This window comes from Scyliorhinus torazame, chromosome 2 (genome assembly GCF_047496885.1).
Source record: "Scyliorhinus torazame isolate Kashiwa2021f chromosome 2, sScyTor2.1, whole genome shotgun sequence".
Lineage (NCBI taxonomy): Eukaryota > Metazoa > Chordata > Chondrichthyes > Carcharhiniformes > Scyliorhinidae > Scyliorhinus > Scyliorhinus torazame.
In genome coordinates, this window is record NC_092708.1 from 335,657,592 (window position 1) to 335,674,125 (window position 16,534).

The 16,534-nt window shown below is 44.7% G+C and overlaps 1 protein-coding gene across 9 annotated transcripts in view; it reads left to right on the forward strand.

Annotated features, from left to right (window-relative positions):
* ppp1r13bb (protein phosphatase 1, regulatory subunit 13Bb) overlaps window positions 1-16,534 on the forward strand; it is a 168,508-nt gene that overhangs the window by 62,213 nt on the left and 89,761 nt on the right. For all 9 annotated transcript variants that reach the window (XM_072489982.1, XM_072489973.1, XM_072489988.1 and 6 more), the window contains exons 3-4: window positions 2,968-3,087; window positions 4,701-4,777. In XM_072489982.1, coding sequence (XP_072346083.1) covers window positions 2,968-3,087; window positions 4,701-4,777 — 197 coding nt within the window. The remainder of the gene's footprint in view (window positions 1-2,967; window positions 3,088-4,700; window positions 4,778-16,534) is intronic.

Here is a 16,534-nt window from a genome sequence, read left to right on the forward strand (position 1 = left end):
GTGGACATGCAAAGTCTGTCCTTGTACATCAGTCAATCAAGGTTGGGAGGTGAGCTCAGAAAGCAATTCGGAAGGCAAATGATATGTTGGCCTTCATTGCAAGAGGACTTGAGTTCAGAAGTAGAGATGTTTTACTGCAGTTATACATGGCCTTACTGAGACCGCACCTGGAGTATTGTGTGAAGTTTTGTTCTCCAAACCTAATAAAGGATATACTTGCAATAGAGGGAGTGCAGCAGAGGCAAGACTGTTCTATGAGGAGAGATTGGTTTGGCCAGACCTGTATTCACTGAAGTTTAGAAGGATGAGAGGAGATCTGATTGAAATGTATAAAATTCTATCAGGGCTGGACAGACTAGATGAGGGGGATGCTTTTCCTGGTTGGGGAATTGAGAACCAGGTGACAGTCTCAAGATATGGGGTAGACTATTTAGGACTGAGATGAGGAAACATTTCTTCACTCAGGATTACGCAACCTGTAGAATTCTTTCTCGCAGAAGGCTTTGGAGACCAAGTCACTGAATGTATTCAAGAAATAGATTTTTTTAGATTTCAGGGGTATGAGGAGAAATCAGGAATATGGCATTGAGCTTGAGGATCAGCCATTATATTCAATGGCGGAGTAGGCTCAAAGCGCTGAATGGCCCACTCCTCCTAGTTTCTATGTTGCCCATTTATATAACGAGGTTTCCATTTTTCTCCCCGATCATCTGAAGTGGTAGGGAATATGATCCTGTGATTCCAACAGTTCTCTGGTACTTAGCTATATGGCGCATCTTCCTTTGGAAGTAGGGCTTTACAAGCCCATCAACTTGCATTCTGCTGAGAAGCACCCACTTTTTGGCAGAGGCCTTTTGAATTGCAGTTAGTAACATGAATTCTGGATGATTTACTCTATCTCCATTTTAGTTCAGGGATGGTGAAAACAATTCATTGCTCTAGTTGAGATCAGATAATTCTATCATGGATTGAAACTGGAACCTAGTTTATGTGCCTCAGTACTATACTGTGAGTGAATTTATTTAAAACATCAACTAGAAATGTGGCAATTGGACTATTTGCATGTAGACATGGTTCTTTTAAATGTAAAAGTGATAGGAACCAGAAATTCTTGGCAGTAGGCAAGAAAGTGGTTCGTGCTGAGCAGATGAAGTAAAAACAATTTGGTGTTGGTGCAAGGTGATTTGGATTATAAATTAACTACCATTTAGATTGACAATTTATCTAAACCTAAAATGGCAGTATTAAGTCCATCTCCGGTTGAGTTTTGTCTGATTTATGATAGTTTGGAATAGCAAATTGACATCAGTTTCTCTCAAGTCTTACCTAAATTTCCCGATTTACATTGGATACTGCAACCCTGGCAAGGAAGTGACCAATATCTGGATATGAAACCCTCAACCCTTTTTTCTATACAATAGAATCATTGTCTGATGCAATACATTGGATAATGGGGTTTTCCTAAGAGATTCTCCTGAATGTTTCTTATCTTTCCATTTTTCTGTCTGACCCATCCACTCGGGGTAACCTTGATAGTTATCTGGAGAGACGAGAACCAGGGATTTAAAAATAAGGGGTCTACCGTTTAAGATGTAGATGAAGAGAAAATTGTTTCTCTCAAAAGGGTCAATAGTATGTGGAATTCTCTTCCCCAGAAAGTGGTGGCGAAAGCAAATGGCTGAATGGTTCCTATGTGGATCTGGATTCACTTGTGACCAGTTATGAATTGGAAATGGTTGTTGCTTATGTAGGCCCTTTTAGTTAGCTCATCTGTAGATATTTTTATCAGTCTGCCCAGAAATTCAAGACCAACTTATTTAAGTTTTCCTAAAATTTGGCATTGTAATTTAACTGACACAATAACATTTTCCTCATTTTTGCGTTTCATATTTCTCAAACAGGTATACATAAAATGGAAATAGTGTTTTTTTAAATATGAATTTAGAGTCTCCAATTCTTTTTTTCCCCCCAATTAATGGGCAATTTATCTTGGCCAATTCACTTACCATGTACATCTTTTTGCTTTTTGGCTTGTGGGGGGGGGGGGCCCACGGAGACACTGGGAGAAAGTGCAAACTCCACACGGATAGTGACCCGGGGCTAGGATTGAACCTGGATTCTTAGGGCTGTGAGGCAGCAGTGCTAACCACTGCGTCACTGTGCTGCCCTATGGAAATAGTGTTTATTGATGTATGGTCTTATAATCTACACAGTATAAGAAATTATCATGGTAACAACCTTTTATTAATAATTGTTGCATTTTTACCTGAGTTTTAACAAACTTTTTCAGTGTTAACTTAAGGAGCCTATCTTAGACCGAGCTACCCACATAGAAACATCCGCATGAATCAGCATCTAATCTCAGCCAATCCCCCAACACAATATAACACAATTTCTTTCTATTTGGTCCACTTATTTGCTCCATTTGCAGACTATTTTCCCTTCCACTGCCTTCCAACCCTTCCCAATCAAATTTATATTGTAAGAAAACCCAACCCAAACCGAAATACTTGGGACCTTAAATTGTCTTTTGTATCTTTCGCATTCTCGCATACAGTCCGTTTCTCATGCACTTTCTCATTCTTGCTCGTGCACTTTCTTGACTGTTGCTCTCTTTCTCCTACATTCATCGAGAAGAAAAATGCCGATGCCGGTTCCTTGACACCAGATATTTTTAAACTCAAATCACCATTTGCTTATTAATCCTTTGACCCATCTGTATTGTATACACGCCGTGACCTGAAAACTTGTTACCTAAATAAGCAGATGACGTGCAGTAGATTTTAAGGGTCCTGTTGAATGTGTCATTAGAACCACTTAATTTGGATTGTTGCCGGGTAATTTATTGTAATATACTACCAAAATGTTTTATGTAGGTTAAGTCTGGCATTTTATTTACTTTTAAACAATTTGATCCAAATTAGTGTTGTGATGTTATACAGGGGTAACATTTTGTTTCTTCAATAGAGCGTGCCATTCCTCCTGAACATATGATGTATGAACATCTGCAGAAGTGGGGACCTCGTAAGGAAGAAGTCAAATTCTTTCTCCGTCATGAGGATTCACCCAATGAAAATAGTGAACAAAGCAAGTAAAACACTGACCATTTTTGAAACTTGTGAATTATGAATAAAATGTATATGTATATTTAAATTCTCCCGAAGGACTTATTTGTGGCAATGTTGATGTTTCAAAGTACTGTGTGAAAATGCAGATTACTGAAAAGTTCCCAATCATGGAAGCATACACCGCGAGCAGAGACGGTTTAGCTTATTGTGCCTGTGGCATATCTTTGAAAGTGCTATCCAACAGTTGCATTCCGCTGCTCTTGCCCCATAGACCTGCAAATTTCCAATTACCTGGTGAAAGTTACTATTGAATTTGATTCCGCTGAACATTTAAGCAATGCGCTTCATAAGAAAAGGCCTAATCATCAGAACTGCTAGTACAAGAGATCAAATTCGATTTCTATTGTAAGGTATTGTTAGATAATCACATTTTAATGCTTTGGAGAGTAAAATTAATGAGCAGTAGTGCCAAACGGCCTATTCTTCCCATTTTTCTCCTTTGAAGTAGATGGGAAAGAAAATTGGGTGGCATGGAAAATGAGCTGCAGATTATGAAGTAGTATCCCATTACAATGTCACAAAGTAGAATCGCAGGGTACTGAGGGTTAAGGAAGGCATTTTCATCAATTCTGAAAGACCCTACAGTCCTGATATTCTCGCATCTTGTTGTTCCTTAAATGATTCCAGAATTTTTGCCTCTACTATTCTTATTTGGAAGTTTATTCCAAATGCTAGTTATTTTGTAAAAGGAGAATTTTCTCATTTCATTTTAAATTCATCTCATTAGTCTGAACATGTGTTGTCATGCCCTTATGCTTTCACTTTCATTTGAAATAAAGAACTTCAGATTTTATAATAAGAAGTCTTACAAGACCAGGTTATAAAATCCAACAGGTTTGTTTTGAATCACTAGCTTTCGGAGCGCAGCTCCGTCATCAGGTGTGCTCTATATATGTGGTTGTGGAACCCACCTCTTCACTCACCTCATTAAGGAATTGCGCTCCGAAAGCTAGTGATTCGAAACAAACCTGTTGGATTTTAACCTGGTGTTGTAAGACTTACTGTGCCCACCCTAGTCCAACGCCGGCATCTCCGCATTCAGTTTTTATAACACCTTTTTTCCATTCACTGGTCTTCCAATAATACCATGGGAATTTACTGTAAATGTAAGTAACTGGATCAAATAAACATGCTCTTGGTTTGATAGCTTATGTGAAATACAGTGCCTATGGTCATGTAGTAGTTGTCAAGCCTGTTGAGCTCAAACCCAAGCACACTAACTCAGAGACAAGAGAGAGAAGTTACAGATTGAGAATTACAATGGGAGGACAGTCTTTGGCTGCAGTTACTATACTCAAGTAATAGACAATAACATCTGACTATATAGTATGCACTAAACAATAACACCTGGCTACATTGTATACCCGATGTAGTGAATGTGATACTACATGAGGACTTCAGACTTTCCATTTTTTACATGGGCAATAATGCAGTTTATGATATTAAACCGTAAAGTCAAACCGCATAATCAGCACATCCTTTTGTTTGATGTGTGCAGATATATTTATCTCTTTGATTTCACTTGAATCCATCTAAGCATATTTTAAAATAAACTTTGGTTTGCTTTTGCAGATGCACGTCAATCTCAAGATCAACTGAATAGATGGAACGGAATAAACCTTTCTACTGACAAGCGTTTTGAAAATGGGGTATTTAGTTTCTTTTTTTGTTCATAATTTCCCTGAATACATGTAAGCTACTTTTTAAAATATTTTTATTCTCCATTTTCACATTTTCTTTGGAATTTACACCCCACCAACAAACCGTAAACGGTAACAAATACAATGTCAATCCCCTTTTAAAAAAATATATATTTTATTCAAGATTTTTGGCCAAACATAACAGTACGTAGTGTTTCTTTTACACAACAATAAAGCAATATAAATAACAGTGGTCAGTTTTAAACAAATAAATAAATAATATATAAACAAAAACAAAACTGAATGGCAACTGCCTTATCCAAAATAAATACTCTCCAAAAATACAATCCAACAATCCTATATACAATTACCTATAACAAATACCGATACATATTATACATATACAATAACATCTCTGAGAGTCCGTCCGATTCCTCCCCCCTGGGTTGCTGCTGTTGTCTACTTCTTTTCCATTCCCTCTATCTTTCTGTGAGGTAATCGACGAACGGTTGCCACCGCCTGGTGAACCCCTGAGCCGAACCCCTTAACACGAACTTAATCCGTTCTAGCTTTATAAACCCTGCCATGTCGTTTATCCAGGTCTCCACACCTTGGGGTTTGGCTTCCTTCCACGTTAACAATACCCTGCGCCGGGCTACTAGGGGCGCAGAGGCCAACACGTCAGCCTCTCTCGCCTCCTGCACTCCCGGCTCTTCTGCAACCCCAAATATAGCCAACCCCCAGCTTGGTTCGACCCGGACCCCCACCACCTTCGAAAGCACCTTCGCCACCCCCACCCAGAACCCCTGTAGTGCCGGGCATGACCAGAACATGTGGGTGTGATTCGCTGGGCCTCTCGAGCATCTCGCACACCTGTCCTCTACCCCCAAAAATTTACTAAGCAGTGCTCCAGTCATACGCGCCCTGTGTAACACCTTAAATTGTATCAGGCTTAGCCTGGCACACGAGGACGATGAGTTTACCCTACGTAGGGCATCAGCCCACAGCCCCTCCTCAATCTCCTACCCCAGCTCTTCTTCCCATTTCCCTTTCAGCTCATCTACCATGATCTCCCCCCCCCGTCCCTCATTTCCTTGTATATGTCCGACACCCTACCACCCCCCACCCATGTCTCTGAGATCACTCTATCCTGCACCTCCAGCGTCGGGAGCTACGGGAATTCCCTCACCTGTTGCCTCGGAAAAGCCCTCAATTGCATGTACCGAAATGCATTCCCTTGGGGCAACCCATACTTTTCCGTCAGCGCTCCCAGACTCGCAAACGTCCCATCTACAAACAGATCTCTCAGTTGTACTACCCCAGCTCTTTGCCATGCTCCAAATCCCCCATCCATTCTCCCCGGAAGGAACCTATGATTGTTTCTTATCGGGGACCGCACCAAAGCTCCCGTCCTTCCCCTATGCCGTCTCCACTGCCCCCAAATTTTCAATGTAGCCACCACCACCGGGCTTGTGGTGTATTTCTTTGGTGAGAACGGCAACGGTGCCGTCACCATTGCTTGTAGGCTAGTCCCCCTGCAGGATGCCCTCTCCAATCTCTTCCACGCCGCTCCCTCCCCTTCTCCCATCCACTTACACACCATTGAAACATTGGCGGCCCAGTAGTACTCACTTAGGCTCGGTAGTGCCAGCACCCCCCCCTGTCCCTACTACGCTGCAAGAATCCCCTCCTCACTCTCGGGGTCTTCCCAGCCCACACAAAACTCATAATACTCTTCTCGATTCTTTTGAAAAAAGCCTTCGTGATCACCACCGGGAGGCACTGAAACACAAAAAGGAACCTCGGGAGGACCACCATTTTAACCGCCTGCACCCTACCTGCCAATGACAGGGACAGCATGTCCCATCTCTTAAAGTCCTCCTCCATCTGTTCCGCCAACCGCGTTAAATTAAGCCTGTGTAATGTACCCCAATTCCTGGCTATCTGGATCCCCAAGTACCCCCCCCCCCCCTCTGAGTACTCCCCTCCACTTCCTGGAACCCCTCAATGCTATGGCCAGGGTTCAATCGCCAATGCAAACAATAACGGGGACAGAGGACATCCCTGCCTCGTCCCTCTATGGAGCCGAAAATAGTCAGACCCCCGTCCATTCGTGACCACGCTCGCCATCGGGGCCCTATACAGCAACTGTACCCACCTGATATACCCATCCCCAAAACCAAATCTCCTCAGCACCTCCCACAAATAATCCCACTCCACTCTATCAAATGCTTTCTCAGCATCCATCGCCACCACTATCTCCGCTTCCCCCTCTGGTGGGAGCATCATCATTACCCCTAGCAGCCTCCGTATATTTGTATTCAGCTGTCTCCCCTTCACAAACCCAGTTTGGTCCTCATGAACCACCCCCGGGACACAATCCTCTATCCTCATTGCCATTACCTTGGCCAGAATCTTAGCGTCCACATTCAGGAGGGAAATGGGCCTGTAGGACCCGCATTGAAGCGGGTCTTTTTCCTTCTTTAGGAGGAGTGAGATCGTTGCCTCTGACATAGTCGGGGGCAGCTGCCCCCTTTCCCTCGCCTCATTAAAGGTTCTCATCAGTAGCGGGGCCAGCAAGTCCATATATTTCCTATAGAATTCAACTGGGAATCCGTCTGGTCCCGGGGCCTTCCCCGCCTGCATGCTCCCAATCCCTTTCACTACTTCCTCCGTCTCAATCTGTGCTCCCAGTCCCACCCTCTCCTGCTGCTCCACCTTAGGAAATTCCAGCTGATCCAGAAAGCACATCATTCTCTCCTTCCCATCCGGGGGCTGAGCTTCATATAATCTTTCGTAAAATGCCTTGAACACTCCATTCACTCTCTCCGCTCCCCGCTCCATCTCTCCCTCCTCATCTCTCACCCCCCCCTATCTCCTTCGCTGCTCCCCTTTTTCTCAGTTGGTGGGCCAGCAACCTGCTCGCCTTCTCCCCGTATTCGTACTGTACACCCTGTGCCTTCCTCCATTGTGCCTCTGCATTACCCGTAGTCAACAAGTCAAATTCTACATGTAGCCTTTGCCTTTCCCTGTACAGTCCCTCCTCCGGTGCCTCCGCATATTGTCTGTCCACCCTCAGAAGTTCTTTCAACAACCGCTCCCTTTCCCTACCCTCCTGCTTTCCTTTATGTGCCCTGATAGATATCAGTTCCCCTCTAACCACTGCCTTCAGCGCCTCCCAGACCACTCCCACCTGTACCTCCCCATTATCATTGAGTTCCAAGTACCTTTCAATACACCCCCTCACCCTTAAACACACCCCCTCACCCTTAAACACACCCCCTCATCTGCCAATAATCCCATGTCCATTCTCCAGGGTGGGCGCTGTTGTTTTTCTTCCCCTATCTCCAGGTCCACCCAATGTGGAGCATGATCCGAAATGGCTATAGCCGTGTGCTCCGTCACCGTCACCTTTGGGATCAGTGCCCTTCCCAAAACAAAAAAATCTATTCGTGAATAAACTTTGTGGACATAGGAGAAAAACTAAAACTCCTTACTCGTAGGTCTACTAAATCTCCAGGGGTCTACTCCTCCCATCTGCTCCATAAAGTCCTTAAGCACCCTAGCTGCAGCCGGCCTCCTTCCGGTCCTGGACCTCGATCTCTCCAGCCCTGGGTCCAGCACCGTATTAAAATCTCCACCCATTACCAACTTCCCCACTTCTAGGTCCGGGATTCGTCCTAACATACGCCTCATAAAGTTGGCATCATCCCAGTTCGGGGCATACACGTTCACTAATACCACCGCCTCCCCTTGCAATTTGCCACTCACCATCACGTATCTGCCCCCACTATCCACCACTATAGTCTTTGCCTCAAACATTATCCGCTTCCCCACTAGTATGGCCACCCCCCTGTTTTTTGCGTCTAGCCCCGAATGAAACACCTGCCCCACCCATCCTTTGCGTAGTCTGACCTGGTCTATCAGCTTCAGATGCGTCTCCTGAAGCATAACCACATCTGCCTTAAGTTTCTTTAGGTGTGCGAGTACCCGTGCCCTCTTAATCGGCCCGTTCAGCCCTCTCACATTCCACGTGATCAACCGGGTTGGGGGGCTCTTTACCCCCCCCCCCCCCCTTGACAACTAGCCATCTCCTTTTTCAATCCAGCTCCTCACCCGGTTCCCACGTAGCCGTATCTCCCCCAAGCGGCGCCCCCCCCGCCCCGACCACCCCCCCCCCCCCCCAATACCAGCTCCCCCTTCTCCCCAGCAGCAGCAACCCAGTTAACACCCCAAACTAGCGTAATTGCACCCCCCATGTTGCTCCCAGAAGTCAGCAAACTCTGGCCGACCTCGGCTTCCCCCCGTGACCTCGGCTCACACTGTGCGAGGCCCCCTCCTTCCTGCTTCCCTGTTCCCGCCGTGATTACCATAGCACGGGAACAAAGCCCGCGCTTCCCTTTTGGCCCCGCCCCCAATGGCCGGCGCCCTCAGCTCCTCATCCTCCCTCCCCCACGACATGGGGAAGAGAGAAAAGTTACAGGGTCGCAGGATTAACAACTTGGGAAGTCATCTCTTCCCTCTTTTCCCCCCCCTTCATCCCACATATTCACCCCCCCACTTTGTCCCAAACGTTCTTTTTCTGGCCCGCTCACTCCAGTTTCTCCTCGACAATAAATGTCCACGCCTCATCTGCCGTTTCGAAGTAGTGGTGTTTCCCTTGATGTGTGACCCACAGTCTTGCCGGTTGCAGCATTCCAAATTTAATCTTCCGTTTGTGCAGCACCACCTTGACCCGATTAAAGCTTGCCCTCCTTCTCGCCACCTCCGCACTCCAATCTTGATATACGCGGATCACCGCGTTCTCCCACCTACTGCTCCGAGTTTTCTTTGCCCATCTGAGGACCATCTCTCTGTCCTTATATCGGAGAAATCTCACCACTATGGCTCGAGGAATTTCTCCAGCCCTCTGTCTTCGCGCCATAACTCGATAGTCTCCCTCCACCTCCAGCGGACCCGTCGGGGCCTCCGATCCCATTAACGAGTGCAGCATCGTGCTCACATATGCCCCGACGTCTGCCCCTTCTAAACCTTCGGGAAGACCAAGAATCCTTAAATTCTTCCTCCTCGCATTATTCTCCAGCACCTCCAGCCTTTCCACACACCTTTTGTGTTGTGCCTCGTGCATCTCTGTTTTCACCACCAGGCCCTGTATGTCATCCTCATTCTCAGCAGCCTTTGCCTTCACGACCCGAAGCTCCTGTTCCTGGGTCTTTTGCTCCTCCTTTAGCCCCTCAATCGCTTGTAATATCGGGGCCAACAGCTCCTTCTTCATCTCCTTTTTGAGTTCTTCCACGCAACGCCGCAGGAACTCTTGTTGGTCAGGGCCCCATATTAAACTGCCTCCTTCCGACGCCATCTTGCTTTGTGCCTGCCTTCCTGGCCGCTGCTCTAGAGGATCCACCGCAATCCGGCCACTTTCCTCTCTTTTTTCCATCCGTGTCCAGGGGGGATTCCCTTCTGGATTACCGCACAGTGTTTTTTGCCGTTAAAATTGCCGTTGGGGCTCCTATCAAGAGCCCAAAAGTCCGTTCCACCGGGAGCTGCCGAAACGTGCGACTTAGCTGGTCATCGCCGCACCCGGAACGTCAATCCCCTTAATAACAATAACGATCCCATCCTCCCACCAACCCAAACAACAGCCCACCTGACAATATAAGCATCAAATAAAACAAACCCTCCCAAGGTGGGAAAAGAAAGGCTAAAGAAAAAGGAATCACCTATGGTCACCATTGACATATACAGTCCACCCCCCAACCCACCCCCCTAATATTCAATGCCATCCAATCCCCGAAAGAGTACCGTGAATGACACCCATGAATTGTAGACCCCCGCCCCAGACTCCTCCCCTCCACTTCCTCTTGTAAACTCCTCCCCCCAATCTCGGTTCCTTCCCCCAACTTTTCACCCCGGCTAGACTCACCGAAACCTGTTCTACCAGGCTCCGATGGCCACAGCTCCTCCCCCCCACCTCACTCGCGTTCACTGGCCGGCTTAAACTGGCCAGCGTGGAGGCCCCCGCCCGGGTCTCCTTCCCCCTTGCCCGGTCCCAGGAAAACCAAGAACTCCCCTTTAGCGCACAACCCCCGCATACACACCCAAGCCCTAAAGAACCATCATTGCAAATGAAAGTCCCATCTCTTCCCTTGTCCAAATATATACAGTGTTGACTCATTTAGTACATACACCAACACGCAGTGAAAAAATAAAGTTCCATGAGGCTACATCGGTACACGACCATTTCTCAATTCTGCCACAGTCCTTCTGCCTTCATAAACTCTTCCGCTGTCCCAAAATAAAAGTCCTGGAATTGTAGGTCACCGTCAACTTAGCTGGATATACTATGCCGCACTGCACCTTGCTGATGTACAGTGCCTTCTTCACCCGGCTGAAGGCAGCCCGCCTCCTCGCCAGCTCAACTGTAAAGTCCTGGTATATACGTCCTGGTATATACGTAAAGTCCTGGTATATATCTCCTTTGGTATAGGCCTCCACGATCGATGAGCCCGAACCAGTACATATCGGGAGGGATTGTCCCTCTCCCCCAATAGCTTCGCCAACATCGTGGCAAAATACTCCATCGGCCTCGGGCCTTCCACCCCTTCGGGCAGACCCACAATCCTCAGATTCTGTCGCCTGGATCTGTTTCCAGGTCTTCCATTTTGGCTCGCAGACCCTTGTTGGCCTCTATCACTCTCCGCAACTCCTTCCCCATCGAGGTGAGTTGATCACTGTGCTGCGACAATGCCTCTTCCACTTCCTTCAGTGCCTCACCTTGCTTCTGCCACTGTGCTTGATACCGCCGCCCTCACCAGGGCAATCGCCTCCTCCACCAGCACTTTCAATACCGCCCCCATCTCCTTCATCGCTTCCATGTGTCTTGTGAACTGTTTTTCAAGCTCCACAGCCATCACCTTGGTCATTTCTTCTGCTGTGAACGATGCTGCCTCCCCTGGTGCTCCAGCCTCGTCTTTCCTTACAGTTCCTGCGCTGACTTTTTCACTCACCGGCGGACTTCCGTTAACCCCCTTTTTCACAGCCGTTTTTCTCCCAAACTTGGACATTTCTCCTCACTGTGCCTTCTTACAGCCTTTTCAGCCTCCATTGCCCCCGGGACCGGGTGTTAAAACCCCAAAATGTCTATTCCCGTGCGGGAGCCCTCCAGTGTGCGGCTGCCTCCCGCCCGCCGTCACCGGAAGTCTGTAAGCTACTTTTAACTTTATTTTATCTATTCAAGTCCTTCCAACTTGTATTCAATCTACCCACATTGCTGAGAATGTGTTATTCAAGGTTAAGAAATATGATGTCAGTATGCAGCCACAGCTTATTGTACTTCAGCATCGTGCTGTTCGCCACTATAGCATCAGGGTGATCTTTGGTGTGCCCCCATCATTTGCACCAACTTTGGCTACAAGCAAAAATTCAACTTCCATGTGTACAATACCCAGCTGTTGCATCTTTTAAAATAAATTTAGATTATCCAATTCTTTTCTTTTACAATTACGGGGCAATTTAGCGTGGCCAATTCACTTGCCCAACACATCTTTTTGGTTTGGGCAGAAATTGGAGAATGTGCAAACTCCACAACCCAGCTGTTGCTTGTTTGCTGTTTCCTAGCACTGTCTGCTAGGAAACATTTTTAAGCGGGTCACCGGCATGGATTATCTGTGGATATTGGTTATGTGACGTTGAGTTTTGGTAACATTTCACACAATTAGGGCTCAAAGCTATGGGCCTTCAAGCCGAATGTTGGATGTTGATAAGAAATTGCCTGCAGGTTCGAAAACAATTGAGTACTTGTTTGAGAAATGACATCAGGGTAGAGTTGGAACTGCTGGTGTTTGTAATTTACATTGTTGCTTTGAACTCAGAAGTTGATCAAATTTGCAAATTAGTAATAAATTGAGAGGCGGCAGCTAAAAATTGTACCATGAGATGGGCAAATTGTACAAGTGGGCACTATATTTGAAAGAAAATGCACAGCGCGTAGCCCATGAATGGTACTGGAATAACGGCAGAACACCTTGAAAATTGTACAGAACCATATTCATGTTACATGCTCATTATTACAACCCAAAAACCTTAGGAATGACCTTTGTTTGTCCCACATTTATCTCTGTTCTCAGTTCTTTGATCTGTTTCATTTTTAAACCGTTCCATTAAAATTAGGTTAAACATGCAAAATGGAGACAAGTATTCGTACAGAACTGAATTATTGTACAAAAAAGAATACCACACTTACCGTGTGTGCTAGTAACTTTTTAATTTTTTTTTCTTTTTGTGAAAACCTTTTGGAAAATCAATTTTATGGAATGCAAAATAGAGGTTTGCTCACATGTTGTGGAACCTGACTCACATTTTGTTATCAATTCATAATAATCTTTATTATCACAAGTCGGCTTACATTAACACTGCAATGAAGTTACTGTGAAAAGCCCCTAGTCTCCACACTTCGGCGCCTGTTTGGGTACACAGAGGGAGAATTCAGAATGTCCAATTCACCTAACAAGCACATCTTTTGGGACTTGTGGGAGGAAGCTAGAGAACCTGGAGGAAACTCACAGACACACTGGGAGACCGTGCAGGCTCTGCACAGACAGTGACCCAAGGTGGGAATTGAACCTGGGTCCCTGGTGCTGTGAAGCAACAGTGCTAACCACTGTGCTATCCACTTAAGTTCTTAATTGTGCTGAAATTGGAATAGTTTTCTGGAAGATCTAATGGTATAGCCGTTCAATATTAAATCACTGTTTTAAAAGCATTAGTTATCCTTTTTATTAAATTTCAAGTTGTTGCTCTTCTTAACATTATTTGTTCTTTGTATGTGGGTAACACTGGCAATTTATTGCTCATACCTGGGTTGGACTGAAGCACATTATGTGAAACACATGTAGACCATTTGGATTTCACCATAATCTAGTATCCATCATGGTTTCAACCACAAATTACCACATTTATTTGAGTTCCGACCTTTAGATTGATGATCCACTGCGATAAGCACTAGGTTAATAGGCTCATAACATCTTGGGAAAATATAAAAGTGACTATGTGAAACATGTAATATTGCCATGTTGCATAATCAAAGACACAAAGGTTAACAGCTGGAAACAAGAAATCTGAAAAGTTTTAGAAAATGGAATAACACTAGAATGTAGCTAATACAAGCATTTTCACATTCCCTTTTTCTATAATTTAATTGCCTGCTTAAATGATATAGGAATGGAATGTGAAAGTGTTTGTATTGGCTATATATAACTCTTAAATTAAACAATCATCAGAAAAACACTTGAGAACTGGCAGCACAGTGGTTAGCAGTGCTGCCTCACGGTGCCAGGGACCTGGCTTTGATTCCGACCTATGGAGACTGCGTGGAGTTTGTACTTTTCTCCCCATGTCTGTGTGGGTTTCCTCTGGGTGCTCCGGTTTCCTCCCACAGTCCAAAGATATGCCAGACATGCAGGATTGCCTGTGTTAAATTGCCCCTAAGTGGGGTTACGGAGTGAGTGTGGGGTTTGGGCCTATGTAGGGTGCTTTTTCAGAGCCCTGGTGCAGACACGATGGGCCGAATGGCCTCCTTGGGATTCTGTTCTGTAAAAATGATCCATGTAGTCAATGACGGTGGACTCCAGCCCCATTTACAAGCAATCTACTCCAGTACCAACTTAATATTTGCATGCCAACAGCAGTCCAGAAGTACCATAATTTGTGAAGTTTTTTGAGACGTCTTAATAATGTATAATGCAATATATAAATTCTATATGTGAAGTAGTGTTTGACTTTCCTATGACTGTGTCGCAGCCTGTTGGTAATGGCACTTGCCCTAGCAACCCAATGATCCTGAATTCCGATCTTTCGATTATGAAATTCAATTCAATAATTCTGGTCAATTGTAAACTACAGCCTGAAAAAATATAATGTAAGCTCTTGGATTGTTGTTAAAACCCAACTGACCTAAGTGCAGTTTGCCCTTGATGCCCTTCAGGCAACTAGGGATGGAAGAAGTAAGCGTTCTCTGCATCCCAAGAACAAATGATGTTATATAAGAATACAGCATAACAGCCTTGTAGGTCTGGCAGTATCGATGGAGAGAAATAAACAATTAATATTTCAAATCTGTGACTGTTCATCAGAAGTGACATCTTGTGTCTGGTTTCCTTTATAATTGTTGCACTGGAGGCCCAGGACCTTTTTCACAAACGGAAAGAAGTATTTACTCACTCGATGGGCAGTTTGCTTTTGAATTTGCAGTTCTCAGATATAATCTGAATATCAGGGACACCTCCTTATTTGGACAAATAAATTTTACCGATCATCAAAAATGGGGTTTATAATCAATGTCAACTTGTCAAAGTGTTTATTTTATATTTTTTGGTCTACCTTCTTTCTTTACATTCCGAGGGATCTTATTGATGTAGACTATTTTGGTTAAATCTGCAGTGTTAGTTAATCCAATATCATAGTTCTATTTGCGGATTACTTTCAGTGGATATCGTGGAAGGTCCATACAAGGCAGAAATATGGAAATTATGCCAATGGCCTGTGTGGGACAGCCAGGTGTTCGTTATACCCATGGACTAGAGTAAATGACTGATCTAATAGACAGGACAATCATTTATTTTTTACCATAATATTGCTATGCTTTCTGACCTTGGGGGTGGGGGGCAAAAATAGCCTTGAGATGCTACACTGTAACCTCTAGAGTCCAAAATTCTTGGGACCAATATGTTTTGGGGTTTTGGGATTTGCTGGATTAGAATGCTTAACTACAAGTATGTGGGCCGGAAAGCACTGTTGATATAAGTATTTATCTGAAACACAAAATAGTGATAAACCTGTAATAAAACTCGTTTTACATAAACACACTCTTCCATGTTTCTGCTTTGAAAATACTGCACTAAAATGATGTCAAGGACCTGCTCAAAAAATTTTCCAGGCAACTGGTGTTTCCGAACAACAGATTTCCAGACTGGAAAGTTTATGGTGACTCTAGAAACAACATCATAGGGCCAAATCTTTCAGCCTTTGGATGGTCGGAAACCAGACATACGACTGAGATGCACGTCAGGACAATGTGGAAGGCCTGAGATGCAGACCGATGTGGGAATTATCTGGGGTGTTTCAACTTCCGATGGGTGATTCCCTTGATCCCCAGAACCCTTGGTCAATATCTCCAACTCTTGAGATAGTCAGGGGGAGAGATCCGTGGGACCTAGCTGAATAGTAATTCAGGAAATGTTAGACAAATTGAAACTTAGTCTAACATCTGGGTAACTACAAAACTGATTACCCTGCAGCTTGTGTTCTCAAATGGGGGCATGCCTTCTGGACTGATCCTTTTCACAGATTTCTGCTTGGATTCCTTTGCTGAGTGACTTCTTCCATTGCTGTATCGAAAGCTGGGCCCTTTAAATGCAGCCAGGCAAGTACATAGAAGTCCAACCAGCATTTGGCACAACAGCTCTGATGCTGATTGGAAAATTTGGACCAATATGTAGAAGTGATTTTAAATGTACAAAAAATTGATTTTCCTATTTGAATTTAGCATCTAATTTTAAATGACGCTTGCTGGGACACCACTGAAAATAACTAAATTCCTTCCAAACCGAAACCTAGTGAAATTGCTATTTGTCATTCTACTGTGTGGGTTATTTAAATTTGTACAGTGCTTTTTGTTTTATACATCAAAATCTTTCAAGGAAACTGCCCTTTTCTGGTTTCACGTATAATGAGTTGATTCTTAAATGACAGCTGCTTCAATGGCCAGTT